Raw genomic sequence first — 19,158 nt, 5'->3', positions numbered from 1 at the left:
TGTGTGTGCGTGTGTGTGTGTGTGTGTGTGTGTGTGTGTGTGTGTGTGTGTGTGTGTGTGTGTGTGTGTGTGTGTGTGTGTGTGTGTGTGTGTGTGTGTGTGTGTGTGTGTGTGTGTGTGTGTTATTGGAAATGACTGCTTCTCTCTAAGCAGGATGTATAGTTGTTCACCTTCACAGCAGTAATTGATTGTTGATGCACTGGAACTTTGGTCACCACTACAGCACATGTAACCTCTGCTGAGGAGGGATCAGATGTTGCCCTTCTCAGTATTTCTGTCAGTTTAATGTTCTCCACCCTCTCCCCCTTCTCATATGGCTGTTATCTTTCTTTATCTAACCTTCCCCCCCCCCCCTTTCGTTCCTTTCTTTCCTGTCCATCTTTAGGCTTTTATATTCCCCGCTGTACTGAGGAAGGCTACTTCAAACCAACCCAGTGTCATGGCCGCACTGGCCAGTGTTGGTGTGTGGACAAATATGGCAACGAGATTGCTGGCTCCAGAAAACAAGGCAACCCGAACTGCGGTAAGACCAAATCACAGCCACACACACAGGGCAAACTGACACACCCACACATACACACATATCACTTACAGCTAAACAAGGGGTTTGGTTGTGTTGTGTTTGCCCTTATTGGCTCCCATTTGTCTAGCTGCCTTTTAGAGCTAATGCTTTAATCCAGGTGGACTGTCTTGTATCTCTCTTTGTAATCTGCTGCTGCTACAGACGAGCTAAAGCTTCTCTTTAAAACATGACGTACCACTGAAACACTTACAGTACCACGATTCCAAATTTGTTCTATTATTTCTTTGCCTGTCTGTCTTTATCGTTACCGGTATCTACGCATCAGTTATCATTTAGGAAATAGATAACAATAGGCATGCCTCTGAAGCCAGCTTGTTTACTATGAGTCAAATGTCTGATTATATCTGCCTCTGGTACTCTGCTCATGTAGTTTTGATAAAACACTAGCGTCTTCAAGTCAAGTCGGAAAATCTGTCACACAGCAGAGAGCAGTGTCAACAGATTTGTTATACACATGAATTTGTAGTAGTGTCAAAGTTGCACCTTTTAGAAAATAATAAATGCTTAAACCTCTGGCTGATGTTGGCATCCAAGAAGATGCATTTAGACAAAGCATATATATAATTGAGTGCTTTGATATGTCAAAGTCATAGTTAACAAGCCAGTGGTGGGAATTCAAAGGGAATGCTCAAAAAGCCAATAGAAGCACTTTGCTGCAAATCAATGGCCGAGGGATTTCATTGTTGGGAAAAAACAAAAGAACAATAATTAGCCAAAAAGGATACAGGCAGATATACTGATTACCAATCAAACAGCCAGCTCACAGTCACAGATTACGGCTCACTCGAATGCCAGTCTAGTCCAAAGCCAGTAATTGCAGCTTCCAATATTGATGAGGTGTCTCTCCTGCGCCACATACACACACACACTCTCACACACACACACACACACACACACACTCTCTCTCACACACACGCACACGCACACTAACAGCAGCAGTCTTTTGTCTCCGATCTAACAAGCTCATCTAACTCAGGCTGGAGCAGCCTGAAGTTCTCCCGTTCAGCCTTGCATAGAACAAACAAGTAGCAATGCAGCAGCTCTTTGCTTGATAGCCTAAACACAAGTACATCAAACTGGTTTTAACACTGTAAGTGCCACTCAATCAGAGTACTCTTGTACCCAAGTGTAAATAGATTTTTTTTGAAAATGGAGATTCCCAATTTCACAAAATGCTGGAGGCACTGCTGAGATAATGACTCCTGTTTGCACTATAGTCACACAAAGTGCAACACCAGTGCCAAACAACATTCAACATAAAAATCTGTGCAGCTGTAACTTGATTTAACTGAGTTTAGCCAGACACAACTAAAGCTGGCCAACACATTGTTGTGTGGAGGAATGACGGACGGAGGTTTGTGTCTACTTCTTCTTCTCTTCTTCTACGCTACCATTTATTGTCTTGATCAGAGATCAGAATATATATACTGGTCGGTCATGACTATATAATTATAGTTGGCTTGCCATGGTTGGCCCTGACTAAGATTCTTCAGCCATGCTAGTGGCTTTTTAAGGCTCCACTTATGTCCAATGATACCAGGAGTGAAATGCTAACACATCTAATCATCTTACACTAAACACAAAGTGCAGCTGGAGCAAATGGGAATTTCTTTAAATGTTTTAACAATTATTTTATTTTGGACCTGATGATGGCGCTGGATGAAAAGCTAAATGAAATTACAAAAGGTATTGCAATTAATGCAAAATTTGACAGTGATCCATCCAACTGTTTTTCGGCATTTCATTAAAAAAAACATAATGGTTGTGCTGGACAAGTCACTTTGTGCACAGGGTGACCATGAGCCCCTGGACCCACACTACTTGATCTACGGCGTAGAGTCACACGGTACATAGACTCTGTTACACAGGACTCCCTATGTGCTTCTAACCGGTATGTTTGTGTGTGTTTGTCAATCTCCCTAAAGATGAGGACCAGGAGACATCAGGGGATTTCGGCAGCGGCGGTGCCGTCATTCTCCTGGGCGACCAGGAGGAGGAGCCATCAGAGAGCGGCCAGAGCCGGCAGAAGAAAAGACGGGGACGGATTCACCCCCGAGGAGCCATCGAAGACGATGAGGACGGGGAAGACGATAAGGATGACGAGATTGGCTACGTTTGGTAGCTTCGCTCCATTTTATTCTGCCATCAGCCGACCAGGAAACTCAGCACAGATCTGAAGCCATTCCAATGTCTCCTCCTCCAGTTACTTTGGCAGCAGTCCATCTTTTGGCTCCCGAACTTGCTCTTGTGATCTCTTTCCCTTTTCCATGTCTCTCTCTTCAGTGAACCTCATCCGACCTCTTCATTTTCAAGTGTTTCCTTTTTAGATGGAAAACAGAGATCATATTATGTTTCAACAACTGTCAAGACCTTGTCAGATTTCTGCTCAAGCTGTCCACTTTCTGCCGCTGCCTTCCCCCAAACCTGCCATCTCTAACCTCTTCTAACATGGACTTGCTTCTCTATTTTCCCAATTACTTTCTTTCTCCTATTCTGTCCCTCTCTCCTATGTCTGTACGTCCATGTCAGAGCCTCTGGTCAGTCTGTGAGTCCAGATACATAAGCTGATGTACTGGATGTAAATATGTTTCCTCCAGGAAGGCCAGATTGTGGATTAAACCCTCCCTGTTTATTTTCATGTTCTGTGTTCCTTCCAATGTTCAAAGATGTTCCCATAACACGCTCCCAGGCTCTGAGATGCTCACTCTGTTATTTCATGGAGGATTGTAAATTATTTAATTGTTGATCTTGAATGTCCCAGCAAGCCCAGAAAGCAATGAGATAAATGATGTATTGTCGTTGTTGTTGCATGTTTCTCATCGTGTTTCTGTAAAAGAGAGATTTACCTGGCCAGGTCTAGCTCTATGCATCTCAAACAGAAAGTGATGCCTATTGGCTGCTACAATACTTTGTTGCTATGTTGATGCTGTCTAGTGTCTTTTTGGTTCTTCTCCCAATCTCAGGAGGTAGGAAGTGGCATTGTAGAGCGGTAGCATTGTAGAATAAGCGAACCACAAGGCCTACAGTCCAAACTTATGGCGTTTCGGCCAGCTGTTCTTCTACTAATTGGTCGGTAGGGCTTCTGAGGCTGTTTGGCTGTGAATAGACACTAGAGGAAGAAGCTGCTCCTGAGCTGGGAGGACACATGAAGTCGGGCGAGCAGAGAAGAGGCTCTGTTCTGCCTCCCAACACTGGATATGTTCGTGATTTAAAATTGAAATCCTCACCATGTCAACTAAGTGAACTTTTATTTGTAACTTTGAACATTTCAGTAAAGTGGCACTTTGGGTGTCTTTTGAACCTTACAGTTCTGTGTCTATGTGTCTCTTGTTCTCCTCATGTTTAATTTTCAGCATAAGCCTCACATTTCATCATATTTCACCAAATCATAATGAAATAAAAACACATCTCTTTCCTCACTGTGAAACCACAAACACTTATATATGAGTTGCTCGTGCTTTTTGGTTTTATTTTGTCTAAAGCTCGGGTTTCTCTGCAGTAGAACAATCACAGCCCTCCATCATTTCTGACCTTTTCCAACCTTGAGAATGAAGTCCCTCCTGTTCGAAGCAGACATAAATGGTTGCAGCAAAACAATACTCAAATCACTTGCCTTTGAGAGAGGGGAATCACAAAGCCAGCAGTATCCAAAATAACATAAAAGCCTAATGAGTGTTTTTGTAATATCACTGGCTAATGGAACAGATGACCCCACTGGCTTGTAACAGCCTACTCAGCACTTTGAAAACACATTGTAACAACAGTCAGAGGCTAAGAATCTTCTGGCTTAAAACAGCCTATTCAGCAGTTCACAACACACTCTGTCAGATACAATAGACAATGGGCTTAACTATGTGCATCAAATTATGCCAGAAGCCGTGGAGGGTGTATAATCATCCACATCTGGAACATTGGCTTGTGCAACGTCCTATTCTGTCATCAAACTACATGACAAAAGCTATAAAGAAAAGGTCTCATTCGTCCATCTTTCATCACTTGCAGTGTCTGCTGCTTTTTTCCTTGCTTTGTATCCACCTTACTCCTCAACTTCCATGTATTATGGGCTTGGTTACTCCTTTCACTGAAGCTGCATCTGTGAGAGTTTGCAGACTATTCAAGGTGTCTTCCATTTTTCTTTTATTTTAAAAGAATATTAATTATGTGGGAACAAGGGCTATTACAACTTGAAGGAAACGTTGGCCAATTTTTGAATTACGTTTATCTTTCCTATTAAGTTAGATGTGAAGATCGATACCATTCTCACATTTGTTCATTAAATATAACGTCACCACCAGCAACCGGCTAACTTAGCTTAGTACAAAGATCAGCTAGTACCAGTCAGAACGGCAGAAGCCTGCTACTTATCATGTTATAACTCTTTTCCTGTCTCTCTCCTCCTAGTTCTAGCTAAGTTGGCATATAGCCTTCTACTTTCCGTACCTGCAGCAGTCACCAGTACAGTGAAAGGGAGGACCGGAGGTTGCACCCATAATTCACAAAATGTACGACAGGGCCAGGAACGATGTATTAAAATAATCTAAATTCCAAAGTTTTCACATTTAGATGGAAGTTTGTTTTTCCTTCTAACTTGTAACTTCAGCCACCACGAGACACATCTACACACCAGCGCCACTTACAAACCTTTTCCTCACACACTCTCTCTCTCTCGCTCTCTCTCTCTCTCTCTAATTATTGTTTCTATTTCCTTCCTCTCTCCCACTCACTATCCTAGATTGAGTTCCATCTGCATCTCAGCAAGCGAGCTGCGTTGTTGTGTTTTATCCTCAGGGCCCTTTTTCCCTCTATTTCATTTCTCTATTGCAGTTTTTTTATTATCCACAGATGTCTTGGGGTATCCTCCCAATGGTTCTGGGTCTCCATGGAGACTGGTGATTGGTTACGACAAGGGGGGAGTTTGCGTCAATTGGTGTCAAAATGGAGCAGCTTGATGAAGTTTGCCATTTAATGTGAAATAGTGTTGTTTGGTCCTAGCTCCACTTTGCTAGATGCTGTCTGCCTGTCGCTTGGTAGCATACAGTTGGTTTTCACGTATATTCAGCTAAAAACAGCCGCGTGCCATTGCTGAAAACAATAAACCAAATAAAACAATAAACCAAAACAATAAACTGAAAGATAACACTCTATAATGGTGTGGGAAACTGCAGAGTCTACAGATAATACACTGTGGGTTTGTAATAGGAGCCATTAATAATATAACAATATCGATTATAGTGGCTTTAAAACTGTTATCTTCCTTCACTCAAAGCCATCTCTGATTATAAAAAGCTTTAACTTATCCTGCATCATCTTAATATTTTGTTTAGACCACTTAAATAAAAAAAGACCAGGCAGCAAAGGAAGTCTGTTCAGTTTCATCTAAATATAACTCCACCTGCCAGGATTTCCACTTTAGCGACTGAAAAGTACAAGTGGCTCTCTTCAGGGTCCAAAGTGCTGCTGGTCCTTCCAGGTAGGTTTCATTCTAGCTGTTTGATCAAGGACCGATTTAGACCTGCAACCACAGGGGAGTGCAAGTAACTACCTAACAGAAAGGAAATCCAGCAGTGCTTCAGGGCCCGAGGACCAGATTTTAGGATCACTTGTCTAAAGCCTGCCTATGTAATTGGCAGAGACATTGTAATAAGTAGGGATCATCTCTCCCTAATCTGTCACAGCCCACCACTTCTTTCCACTCTCTTTCATGCTCGGCTGCTGCTGCACCAGCCAGCTTGGTGAGCGCTTGAACAGATCAGACACCCTCCTGACCCCCTTGTGGAGGTTTCTCGGAGCATTCGCTTCGATGTGGTTGCCAACACTATTCTAAATTTGCACATTTAAAGAGAGATCATACCGGTGTCGTTAAAACTCTGCCAGTGTGGTCCCTCTGATAGCACTAAATTGCTGGGTGTAGCCCTCTGCTAAATAAATTAAACCGGAAACAACTCATAAGCGGTTCCAGTGGCTTCACTCCTGTCAACAGTGATAAATTAAATTGGAACTTCTAGGTGAGCATTCAGGCGAGACCAAACCACATTAAAAGGTGTCACATTACCCTCACACAACTAAATGCATTTACCTATTTGGGTTTCTAATTCATTTTCCCCCTATCTGATTGTTGCTGCTCCACCTTGTCCACCAGGAGCTCTAATGCTGTTACCTCTGTGTTTTCTCTTGAAACAATTCCATTATTTTCATGCAACTCAAATGAATGTATAAGCCCAGTGTGTGGCACCAGTGCCCTCTGTTGGTCTGATCCTGGCTTTGAGTAGAGGACCAGTTCACACTAGTTGGTTCCATGTGAATTAAAAACACTGCTCTGAGGGGAGCCTGGTGGCTTATGGGGTTTAAGGAACCAACTGGCCCCTGTTTGAGTCTGGCCATGGACCTTCATCATACACTATTTATCTTACTCTCTCCTTTTATTTCCTGTCAACTCTCCAATAAAAGAATAAAAGGCACCCAAAAAATACAATTTATATGGATAATATATTTTATTTATTGTCATTATCATAGTACAATGTAATTTATTTTTGTAAATATCTATTTACAATTACATAAATGTAGTGGTTATGATGGAATTAAACACATGGTCAGAGTTATAGTTTGCATAAGAAAGGCACTGCATGATGATGAAACAGCACGCAGGATCAACATGTTTCATACAGTGTGTTTCTTGTTTGGAAGGGAAGACCTTCCTGTCTTGGTTTTGTATAAAAAGCTTTGGGGTTTGGCTGTAGATTAAAGGCACTGGACTCAAATGTGTACATAATGTTTGCTACTCTTCAGGAAATTCCATGCTTATCCATTTATAATAAAAGAAGCAGATTTAAACTGCACCGCCAACAGCATCACTGCATACTTTTTTTAGAGGCTGAAAAGCTCCACGTCAGTCAGGTGGAGCTCGGAGCTGCTGGGATTCTCCTCTCACCAGCGATTACTCTGAGCTGCAACTTCTAGATCCATGATCCGCGGTAGTCGCCCACTAGCACCACCCTCCAAGTATCCAGGCTTCACTGCAGGTGTATCTGACAGCCTCCTCTTGCTCCTGTTTAGGTCTGGATAGGAAGATAAACAATTAAATCATTTTCAGGAGAGGGTATGAAAAAGAAAAGGTGGAGGCCATCAGATTCTCACCAGAGATTGCCAATAACATCTTGCGTCTGGCTCCAAAGGTGGAGATGCCCACTTCCTTCAGATCCTCATCAGATAGAGTGAGGAATGTCTGGTAGTCAATCTGGATGAGTACAGATAGCAGTTCCATCATAATAATCATTCATTCATTCAAGCTTCTATGTTTGTGTCTATCCACTTGCAGTGACATATTTTTGGGCTCAGCGGGCTCAGAGACGGATTCATTGAAAGCCTCTACATAAGTTTACCTCTTGTTGTTCAAACACGTCAATGTATTTAATGAGGCCAAGTTGGCTGAGCAGCTCAGGCAGGTCGTCTATCATGTGGGGGGAGGGGCTCCGCTGACTGCAGGTTGACGCCCTCCTTGATGAGCACACACCTTCGAAGTAGCTGCTGCTGCTGCCTGGGAAGCTCTCCGCTAGACATCAAAGGTCAAAGTTCAGAGGAAAATGTTAACGGTGGAAGAGAGAAAGTGACACACACTGTTTCAAACAAATACTTACAGGGTTTGTCATTCCTGCTTCTATTCATTGAGGATGCAAATGCAGGGAAGGAGGAGGTGGATGAGGCGAAAGTGGTCGGGGTGGATGAGGGGGAGGAGGAAGAGGAGGAGGAGGAGGAGGAGGAGGATGGGACAGGAAGGGATGCCGATGTGGAGCCACATCTGTCCCTCCAGTTGTCACAGTTGCTCCCATTAAACATCTTTCCCATCTGAGCAGCCCATGACTGGAAGGAGACAGAAATTGTAATAGCATTAAATATGAACTACTTTTCCTTTCATGTGGAAACATTCGACAGCAGCACCGTGTACTTCTGTCACTATCCCTTTCTTCCATCTCTCCTCTCTTTGTCAGGGCTAGAGGTCAAACAGTTTCAAGTGATCACATGTTCTCAAGTGTAACGGGGGTTTTAGTGGACATAAGACATCAATAGATCCAAAGATTTAATAAGGAAAGCTCATTGGCCGATGTGGGCTGACCTGTGGTAGTAGCACTCTCCCACTAGATATTATCAATGCAATGGGCATAGCGAATGCTTCCTTTCATCTGTCTGGGGCTAAGAAGAAGATTATTGGAGGAAGGCTCTTGTTCTTATTAACCTAAGTGAGTCTGCTTCTCTCTCACAGGCTACAGAGCAGTCACAGAGTGGTCGTTCAGGAGGCGTATAAAGAGCCAGGGAGAAGAGCTGAGACAGCTCATTTAAACAGGCTGCTGAGGAGTGGCTGTGTTGACATATCAAGCACCAGGTAAGTGAGCATTCAAATCGGCAGTGCTTACCACACAGTGAAGATAAGTGCTTTAAACTGTTAGGGAGCATTACCACGCACTGCAACTAAAAAGTGCTTTTGCAGCTCAAAAGTTCAGCAAAAGTCAAGCTTCGCAGCAAAAATTAACAATCAAAATGAGTCATGCTAAGTCGGGTGTCCATTTGATTTCAGTTTGTTAAACAAGACAGTGAGTTAGTGTGATGCTCATTTGGACCTGTTGCTGGCTATTGCTGATGCTCAGGTAGGGTTTGTAGCTGCGTCGGCTGATGTTGCGGAGCTCCTTGATGGCCTCGGCCGGCATGGACTTGGAGAAGCCGAGGCCACTCCAGGTGTCAGTGGGCGTTTGGACCTCTGTGAGCACAGGCTTCCTCTGCATGGCTGACATAACATACAGACACACACAGAAGGAAAAGTCTGACTTAAAACGTACATTTACTGAATTTTTTGTTAAACTTAGGGGCAGCTGACTTAAGCAAGAAATGTAACATATTGTCCCCTTGCGTGTTAGTGAACAGTAGCAAACACAGAGTGATATCAGCATTCATTTTAGAGTCATGTTTCTGTCCACTTTCTCGTTCTTTCAGCAGCTTTGCTCCCGGCCTAATCCTGAGAGGAATATATGGCTCTTTACCTGTTGAATGTTCCACTATGTTCACCTACTAGCCACTAACTGTGTGCTGGACAGGTAACACACAGTGGGTTTATCAGAGTGTTTTGCTAAAAGCAGCTTACTGTTGCGACTGGAAACGACGCTGATTAGCTACGAAGTTACATAAAACCAAAACAATGAGCTGAAAGACACTAAAATGCTTTGTGTTGAAGGAAACTGCAGTCGAGTAATAATTCTCTGTGGGTTTCACACTATGAGCATCACCCACATTACACATACTCAATTGATCCATTGTTAATTTAGAAATAAAGAGCATCTTTAGAATGAACAAACTTTGTCAGAATGCTTACAAGCTGCACTAGAGTAAAAATGTAATTCACACAACAAATGCATACTGTCAGTCTCAGTCAGTCCATCATGAAAATGCATTGCAGGTTTTCCACGTCTCCTCTGAATTGGACGAGCTGGGTTCAGGTGTTAAATAATAAATCACAAACAATGCTTCTCCTTGCCAGTATCTGGGATACTAAATAAAATTAAAATGGCTGAGACAGATACACCCTCTTACTGTAAATGACAAACCCGGGCCTCTTCAGTAGGACAGGAAAAAAAAAAACTGCAACAGCACTCCAAATATTGCGATATCAATAGGATTATAACTAGTAGTATAACTGCTTTTCACTTGTGTGGTATGTGTGTGTTTATGTGAGTAAATGTCCCATTCATATACTGGCATATGGGTGTCCTAATGACTGTGAGGCAGATGGCACATTCAAACTGCTAATTCATAATCCCATAAAGCAACACTGAGGGAATTTAGTACCATTTGGCTACAGATCTTCCCAGTATCTCTCATTCTGCATGATGGATGGGATGAGATACTGTGTGTGTGTGTGTGTGTGTGTGTGTGTGTGTGTGTGTGTGTGTGTGTGTGTGTGTGTGTGTGTGTGTGTGTGTGTGTGTGTGTGTGTGTGTGTGTGTGTGTGTGTGTGTGTGTGTGTGAGTCCATGCATGTGTGCTTATAAGGGCACACACACAACTGTGTCTGCATGCATGTGTGGGTTGTCTACATTGTGTATATGCCCCGTGTGAATAAGGTGGGAGTGCCAGTGCTATTCTATTATAACTTTGGCACAGTGCAGCCCATAAACAGGCCCCCTTCATCAGTTGTCTTGGCAGTGAACAGCACTGAAACGGGCCCCCCTATCACAAGCCTGCCTCTGCTCGGGATATTAATGTGTTGCCTCCATAACATACTTGAATGAACTCAATAAGCAACTTCATCTTGGGTAATCATATGATATTTTTGCACTTTTCGAACAAACTAAATCATTTATTTGATTTAGTGTTGTTTGAGGAGCTAAGTTCAAGTCCATTCTGGGCTCTGTTCAGTTCCAAAAACAACAGCTTGGGTGTATATAGGTGGCTGTTTGACAAGCAAAACAACAATATACAGTAGACATGTTGGGCCAAATTCCCCTGGAAAATGTGTTTTAATATATCTCTGCAGAATACAGCAACTAGATCAATAAAGAAAATAAATGTTTGCTTAGCAGTGCCCTGATTGCTGCTGCAGAAGCCTGTGCAGAGCCCTTGAAACCACAGGACAGGAGGAAATATTAAACATTTAGCAGCACTAACCTCTGGTTGCCAGCAGTTTCTTCCTCTCATAGTCATAATCCTACAAAGCACAAACAAAAAAATAGAGAGGGTAAATAATGTATGAAATTAATTTTTTTTTTCCCTCTGGTTGCTGAGCACAGGCAGGGGGAACCCAGCACTTCCTGCTGTCGCAGTTAATCCTCCACACAGTAACCTTTGAGAGTGAGCAATGAGAAATACAAAGGGAAGCAAGCAAACACAAAAATAAATTCTCAAAATCAAATTGCATCCGGTTCAGGGTTGTGCAAATCAATATGTCACATCACAAAAAATGTGTCCTGCTGTTTCAATCTATCTTGTCTTCTACGCGTTGATACAAAGAGGTTTGAGATGTTAAATACTGTGTCCTCTGTCTCTCTCTCTCTCTTACACCTCCTCCTCTACAAGTCTCTACACCTCCAGTGTCATTACTCTTTCAGGGGTTCAGAAAGACTCGATTGTCTTTCTACTGAGCTTTAGTTGTAGCCAAATAAGGTTGTCCATAGATGCAGTGCATCTTTATGAGGAAACAGAGCTCACCGATTCCTGATTTTCCTCACCTCAGCCTTGGATGAGTCAACGCGAACATCATGAGCCATCGTCACATCTCTCCTCAGGCTGTTCCTTCGCTCACTCTTCCTTCCCTCGATCTCTGAGTTCAGCAATCTGGCACATTCAGGAGACAAAAACCCACAAACATAAAAACTCACACACAATTGAAAAGACATGGTCAGGTTAAACTGTGATGGCTACTTTGAGAGCTTATCAACATTTTCTTTCATGAGCAGCAAAACTACAGGAGGGTTTGAAAGACAGAGTTATGATGCTTTATAATTACGGATTATATTAAGGGAGAGCTGCAGATAAAAGGAAAATATAGATTTTCAGGTGTGTGTGTGTGTGTGTGTGTTAACCATGCTAAAGTCACTACAAACCTGCAGTGACTACCCATGCTCCATCTGGAGACAAAACCTTGGTCCCCTTTAGGTCAACCATTAGGCTGTGACTTTGTTTGGATTTTTAGGTTCATGGTTAGTTAAATGTTGCATCAGGGCATTCATGTGAGCCAACACAAAGACCTCACAAGTCACAAAAACAGCTGTTGTTTCCAGTGAATGCTCACCTGTATGTTAGCGCCTGCCCTGTTGAATGGCGTCTGCCGTGGTTGAAAAGCTTGGTCATTTCAGGACCCTGCAGACTCCCCCTGCGTCCCATCAATCCCACCCGGCTGAGGCTGCTGACTGCATCACACATCTCAAATGATGACATCACCCCAACCTTAGTACTCTCATCCTCTGATTGGCCAGACTGGTCCTCATTTTCTAGGATCTGAAGGAGAATTTTGGTGCTTAGCGTTGATTTATTTTAACGGTTTATTCATCAGAAAGGATTGGTTTTCTACTGAGACTGTAATACTGTACTGTATTAAAAAACCTTCTCCAGCGGCCGGCTGTCTGTTGCCTTCATTCCAGTCCTCCCCTCATCAGCAGCGTGAGGGATGAGACCTGGTGGAGGTGACGGGCGGAGCTTAGTACCAGTCAGCAGCTCTGGAGTGATAGCTGGCCCAGAACCTGAGCAAAAAGAGGGGACATGATAGTGCATGAAGATCATATTAGTTTGTACCACTGAGTTAAAATGGGAAACTCAAGTTTCCATCCATCCATCATAACGGTATTTTAAATGTGTGCATCAAACACAACCTTAATAGAACAAATTAAACAAATAGCTGATATAGAAACATTTCTGTATTGATAAAAGAGAGACTGCACAAAACAGTTATGAATACAGTATTTGCCATATATGATTATGTTGCACTTCTGGTGGCTTTTTACATTTCCCCATGGCATGCGGGGTACAAAGATATGTGAGCATGCTCACCCGGCTCGGAGAGACGAAGCTGCTGCAGCAACATGTTGAGCCAATAGTTGGCCAGCCCGCTGCTGGCTAGCGTGGGTTCAGGGGTCATCTCGGTTACCTTGGCAGTCTCACAGGAATCCAACCCGAGGAGCAGACGGCGGGCCTCATAAAGACAGGAGATGTTCCTTTCTAGACCTTTCACCACCGCTGACTGATAAATATATAGAGTGGTACATCAGTGTTCAACACACCACAGTATACAAGACTACAGGGGACAGTAGTTTTGCATTCAAAATCAAAGTGAACATTGTACAAATATTTCAGAGACATGTCTTATTTAATCCAGTGTGTATAAATGAAGCCATCACAAGCTCTATAGTGTAGTCGTATTTGAAAGTGAATTTTAAAAGATGAGACACTTTAATTTAAGACAGGAGCGACCTGATTCTAACAAGGACAAAGCAGCAAAACAGCAACGTTCCACTGATGAAGTCATACCTTGCTGGTCTGTTTTACTTTGGGCTTCACACTAATGAAGACTCCCAGGTTTTGCATCATCTGAGCCAGTTTACAAGAATCTGCCTCCCCATCTTCGCGTATGTCAAACATCAAACACACAGGCAGACAGTCCTAGATGTGCATACGAAGACACATACATACGAAGAATGTCAAACAACAACAGATTAAGAAAACACAAATACAAGAAAGGAATATATATTTTGACACGTACGCACTTGCTACCTCACATGATTGTTCCTTATTCAATTCTGTGCAAACAAAACAAAACACCACGACTGTACCATGAGCTGCTGCCGAGCCAGGCACACTCCGTCGGGGCTGCCCTGGATGAGCAGTGACGGGGGGCTCTGAGGAGCACTGAGGTCTGGTAGGATGATCTGGGTCTGGGTCTGGTGCATGACGCTCAGGAAGTGAGCTCCGTTCTGCCCCAACAGGAAGAGATGCTGCTGGGATGTGACATCCATCTGGCTGCTCACTGTGCCGCCTGTGACCTCTGACCCCAGCAACAGATCCATCAGGATGCAGGTTGCCTTCTGCCAGGTGATGATATATACATACATGACATCATTTAGACCTTATTCTGATGTGCCTAAACTGTGAAGTGGCTTCAAGTTGACTCTTAAATGTTTGACACCAACCTTGACAGCAGCTGCGTTGCCCTGCAGGCCCCAGACGGTGCAGCAGCTTTCATAGAAGTTGGGTTGTGCCTGTGGATGAGATGGCACGGCCCTGAAGCTCACACTGACCCCCAAAGTCTGCGCTACTTGCTGGATGAGCGGGGAGCCTGCATCTGGCACAGCCTGGGGCACCAGGCTGACTGGGAGGTCAAAGGTCAAGGACAATGGCTGCAGATCCTAGGACAAGAAAGATTGGATGGAAAACAAGGGTACGAGTGTGATGGAGAGAAGACAGAGAGAGAGAGCAGAGGGGTAAATAAAGAGATGTGGGACAGACGGTGGCTTTTTGACAAATATACCTGTCTTCATTGTGCCAGACTTTCTATTAATCATTCTATTGATTGCTGTGTTGTGACCGGAGTGAAGAAATTGCGTTTTGAGACAAATAAATATTGATCCTTGGCAGTCTCTGCTCAGACTGTACATTGACCACTCACTCTTATCCTCCTCCGGGCTTCTTCCACTCCTTCTATGGGTCCAGCGATGGAGACCTAGTAGAAGTTGATAAACAAATGAATATTGAATTTAATTTGTCTTATATGTCAGTGGCTCTTACAATGCTGCTTTAGTGCATCATGCATTATAGATTGTTACCTGGTTGCTTTTCTCTCCCGTACCGCTGTGGCGGTTGGAGTCGGGGAAATGGATGTGACACGATGTGACCTCCATCACCTTCTTGATGTTTCCACCACCTTTACCAATCACGTGGGAGTGCTCTGTGTAGGCCACGTCCATCTTTAAAGTCACTTTGTTGACCTGGATTTCATATAAAACGCCATGTCATTTGTGCAGATTACTTTTCAATACTTAGTTTTACCTAACGATGTCATTGTCATGCCACTGGTGCCGATTCAACAGGAAAAAGATCCTGCCCTCATGCACACAGTAATTGCAAAGTCTCTACCTCCTCCAACTTAAACTTTATAACAAACAGATTTTCCAAAGAATATAGCAAAGAAGAAAACATGTAAAAGCACGCCATCATCTATATATTATCTGTGTAGACAAATTGGGATAATCAAGCACCACAGTCTCTCACCCTGGTTTCCAGCACTTCTAGTATCTTCTTTTTGGCTTCCAAAACATTGTCTCTCTTCCCTTCCACCTTCACATGTGGATCTAAATCAATGTAGGAGGTCAGTTAAGATTATATACATTTAAATCGCGTACAGTAAATGGACAATGGTAAATCAATGGAACATAGAAATATCTGCGACAGGAAGGAAACGAAACACAGAGCACTGATGTGGTGTCACCTTTCTTTGACTTGGCTCCAATCTTCAGCTTGGATGGCCATCTCACCTGAGTGTCAGTTTCTCTCATCACCTGTGGAAGCACACACAATGGGAGAGGGTGAGGATTTAAAGCTCTCATTGTATGCTACAAATCGCAACACATATCGGAACACACACATACACACATCCCGAAACACAGACGATCTCTTCGACCTCAGAATACAAAGCCTCATTTGCATTTCAAAGACGGCAATTATCACCTCCATAAACCCAGTAATCACTGGATGAATGGAACAAATGTTAACATGACGATGTTCCGACTGATTTCTAAGCAACCAGAAGTCTTTACACTAATGATCAGCTGTGGCCTTCACTGAGGAGAGCTGCTGGATTCTCTTTTACTTATATATAAAACACTTTCCTGTGTGGACTTCTACTTACTCTCTCAAAAAACTCCTCTCCTGTCTCACCGTCTCCATGCTTTGGAGCTGAAAGACACATAGCAAGCAAACAAATAAAAAACGAACAGACAGTTAAAGAGAGACTCACATTTCAAAATTCCTGCAGTGCGATTTATCACGTTGTGTTGGTCAGCAGCACAAAGTTCCTCTGTTTGCTGCACAAGTGTTCAACATCAAGCATGTGTGCAAAGTCAACATTGAACTGTTGACTTGTCTGAGATTTGCCAAGCGACTGGAACAAGAGGTTACCGGGAACATAAACAATTTTAAAAGGCCATCGCTTCACGGTGACATTTACAGGGTTGGGGGGGTGGGGGGGGGGGACAGGAACGCCCTCACACCCCCTCATCACTAGGGGTTACGCTGGCCAGAGCTGAGGAATGGGATGAGAACAGTGTGGGGTGGAGAGAGATGGCAGCGGTTGGTGGGGGGAAACCACAAATTAGCCTAGAGACAGCTAATCACTTCAATGGCATTTGCTGATGCAAAGACCTCCCACTTGACCAAAAAAACAATGCTAGAACAAGAAGTAATGTGTAAAAAAATATAAAAAATAGAGCACTCCTCAGCCTATCGTAGTGAGTGAGGTCTCAAGTGCAGTTTGGCAGCTTATCACCTGAAGGGATGAGATACAACCTTTACGACCTGACTCACGCACATTAAAACAGCCGACAGTTATCTGAGCTGAATTCGCTCCCGCTTTCCCATCGACAGTCTGTGTGAGGACAAACAGACACACGTCAGCTTCTATCTGCAGCAGTAGCACACACAGAAAGAGTTTCCCCGGTAACACAGAGGAGGCATTTGTCATAAACCTGCCGAGTGGCGATAACTAACGGAGACCGTTACCTCTGCTTCCCAGACAGGGAATGATAATAGCAAAAGTGACTTCTGAATGCATAAGCCATTGCAGGTCATACATCACGGTGATACAGCAACAGGGGTTGAGTGGATGGCAGTTACACCGATGGTGACAACAAGGACGCAGCCAGCTGGAGGCCCTGACAGACACACAGGGTCTGGTAGATAACAGGGGCTGTGAGGAAGGGCACGCAGGGACAGGGATCTGCCTCCCCATCTTGACGCATGTCAAACATCAGACACCCGGGCAGACAGGCCACACAGATACACGTAAACCACACAGAATGTGCGTGACATGAAATAGCTTCTGAAAACACACTTAAGGGGGAAGAGTGTGAGGATGAAGGTGATAACAGTGCCAGTGGAAAGCTATGGAGACTACGTGCATGGTATTGACAGTATTATGGACATCTCAGCTCACTCACCATACAACATGTTCTCCAGCTTCTTCCTGTCGATCCTGAATCTCTCCTCCACCCATTCTGGGTCCAGACTTTGCCCTCTTGCATTCTCCTGCACTTGCACAGCGCTTCTACCAACTTCCTGTTCTTCCTCATCCTCTCTGTCACGTTGGGCCTCGCTGGGCTCAGGCATCACTGCTGAGCCGGGTTCTACACTAGTTTCCAAGTCAGGCTGCCGGGGTGCTATGATGGCCGGGACCGGAGAGCTCTCCTCGGTGGTGCTGGTGGCCATAGCAGGACTGAGCCCCTGTCAGTGTTTGTGTGTGTGTGAGAGGAAGTGTGCATGTGTGTGACCAAGGAGACCAGCAGGGAGAGAGAAAAAAAAGGGGAGAGAGGGGCAAGAAACACCCCCTGTGTCTTTTCTATAAATCTCCCGCCCCCTTCACTTAATTTAGTACACAAATCTCACTCTTTCTCTCTCACCTCATGCTGTTCAAGGCTTAAACGGTTTTCTGTAATGGCCTTGCAGTGTGCAGATGTAGAAGGAGAGTCACTTATTTACATTAACAGAAACCATGTCTTCTCTATTTGAGGAGATCGAAACAGACAAACAAACTAAATCTACAACTTCAACTGAGGCTCAGTCTGCTCTGCACAAATCCTATGTGATCCTCAATTCAATGTACACAGATTATGTGGATAGATGGTCAAGGCCTATGATAAGAAAAGATACATATTTCACCCCCAACCCCCTCCACACACACACACACACACACACACACACACACACACACGACCCTCACACCAGCCCACACAGCTAACAAAATAAAAGGGTCATCCAGTTGGGTTCCACTGCACGCCTGTCCGTGTCTGCCCCCCTCTCCCATTCTTCTGAATGAGAAGTACGAGGGCTTGAGATTCCAGAGGTCGGGGTGAGGGGAGTGAAGGGGTGTATCGCAGCAGTGAGTGGTGTTTGTGTGAAAGCTTGCACCAATGCTTGGGAAAAGAAAATACTACATTAGAGAAGTACTGTATTAAAGTAATGCATTCATATTCTGAACTCATACATCTGAAACATGAAAAGACACTGCTTTAAAGTTATTAACAATGTGTTTATATGTTGTATGTTTTTAAAACCTTAATATGAAAAGTATAACTATAGATTTATAAAGTAGCATCCAATGAAAGTACTTAAGTATAGTATAAGTACCTATAAATTGTACTTCAGGAAAGTAATTGAGTAAATGTTACAACAGCTGCCAACAACAAGCAGGCAGCCAGAAAGTTGTAAACTCCAGTGTCAGGGGGAAATGGTTTAAAAGTTACCAAAATAAAGCAAATGGGATTTCAAAAATTGCTTAGCACTTAATAAGGCATCGCCTTGATTTAATTTTCCCAAACTCGAGAACTCAAGTAGAGACTAAAACATGGGTAAACACAAACTGCTCAATTAGTCATGTCTGGTGGGACTCTGCTTCCAGCTCAACTCTGTGTTTTCCATATTGCCCAGACAAATTTGGCCTCTGGCGAATCAGCGAATATCATTTGGCAGGGCAGAGAGAGATCTTTTCATCCAAACTACTGCAGGCTAGATTATTTGCCCAAAGAAGATGGTAAGTGAAAGACTTGATGACTATGTCACCATGGAAACTGGTCAAGAAGTGAATTATTCCAAGTTTAATCTGACTTTACAGCTGCAGATCTCCTCCCTTCAGCCCCCCTTTAGTCCCATCTGACTAGAAGAGCGTGTGTTTCCAGTAAGAATCGGGACATGCGTCACTGTTTGATCTATCGGCCAAGTAAAGAAAATCGTCCTGCAGGGTGACTGATGAGCTCTGGGGGGTGGAAATCTACACCGAACCCATGAGTGAATGCTTTATTCAGATAGATAGATAGATAGATAGATAGATAGATA

General features: G+C 43.6%; 2 protein-coding genes across 2 annotated transcripts in view; one reads left to right on the top strand and one right to left on the bottom strand.

Annotated features, from left to right (window-relative positions):
* Nucleotides 1-2,705, top strand: part of spock1 (SPARC (osteonectin), cwcv and kazal like domains proteoglycan 1) — an 83,927-nt gene extending 81,222 nt beyond the window's left edge. Inside the window, exons 10-11 of the mRNA XM_034543549.1 lie at nucleotides 386-523; nucleotides 2,509-2,705. Of these exons, the coding sequence (XP_034399440.1) occupies nucleotides 386-523; nucleotides 2,509-2,705 (335 nt within the window). The remainder of the gene's footprint in view (nucleotides 1-385; nucleotides 524-2,508) is intronic.
* Nucleotides 2,706-7,507: 4,802 nt separating this feature from the next.
* bicc2 (bicaudal C homolog 2) lies at nucleotides 7,508-17,535 on the bottom strand. The gene is made up of 19 exons (XM_034543548.1): nucleotides 17,268-17,535; nucleotides 15,962-16,008; nucleotides 15,542-15,611; nucleotides 15,325-15,404; nucleotides 14,880-15,041; nucleotides 14,723-14,776; nucleotides 14,247-14,462; nucleotides 13,890-14,141; nucleotides 13,588-13,719; nucleotides 13,111-13,300; nucleotides 12,667-12,803; nucleotides 12,356-12,561; nucleotides 11,793-11,898; nucleotides 11,233-11,272; nucleotides 9,196-9,359; nucleotides 8,218-8,440; nucleotides 7,963-8,132; nucleotides 7,718-7,817; nucleotides 7,508-7,638 (listed from the first exon to the last, which is right to left on the bottom strand). The coding sequence occupies exons 1-19, from the start codon at nucleotides 17,533-17,535 to the stop codon at nucleotides 7,508-7,510; spliced, it is 2,748 nt and encodes a 915-aa protein (XP_034399439.1).
* Nucleotides 17,536-19,158: the final 1,623 nt, after the last annotated feature.

This window comes from Cyclopterus lumpus, chromosome 10 (genome assembly GCF_009769545.1).
Source record: "Cyclopterus lumpus isolate fCycLum1 chromosome 10, fCycLum1.pri, whole genome shotgun sequence".
In the NCBI taxonomy this organism is placed as follows: Eukaryota; Metazoa; Chordata; class Actinopteri; order Perciformes; family Cyclopteridae; genus Cyclopterus; species Cyclopterus lumpus.
This window is presented reverse-complemented; position numbering and strand designations above follow the sequence as displayed.

What these genes read in the sequence shown, in the direction of transcription:
- bicc2 (XM_034543548.1), bottom strand. Translation starts at nt 17,535, where the DNA reads ATGGCCACCAGCACCACCGAGGAGAGCTCTCCGGTCCCGGCCATCATA. An exon ending in AAGTAAAACAGACCAGCAAG is followed by an intron (nt 13,301 to 13,587) that starts GTATGACTTCAT and finishes TATATTTATCAG; the next exon opens with TCAGCGGTGGTGAAAGGTCT. An exon ending in ACAGCCGGCCGCTGGAGAAG is followed by an intron (nt 12,562 to 12,666) that starts GTTTTTTAATAC and finishes ATTCTCCTTCAG; the next exon opens with ATCCTAGAAAATGAGGACCA.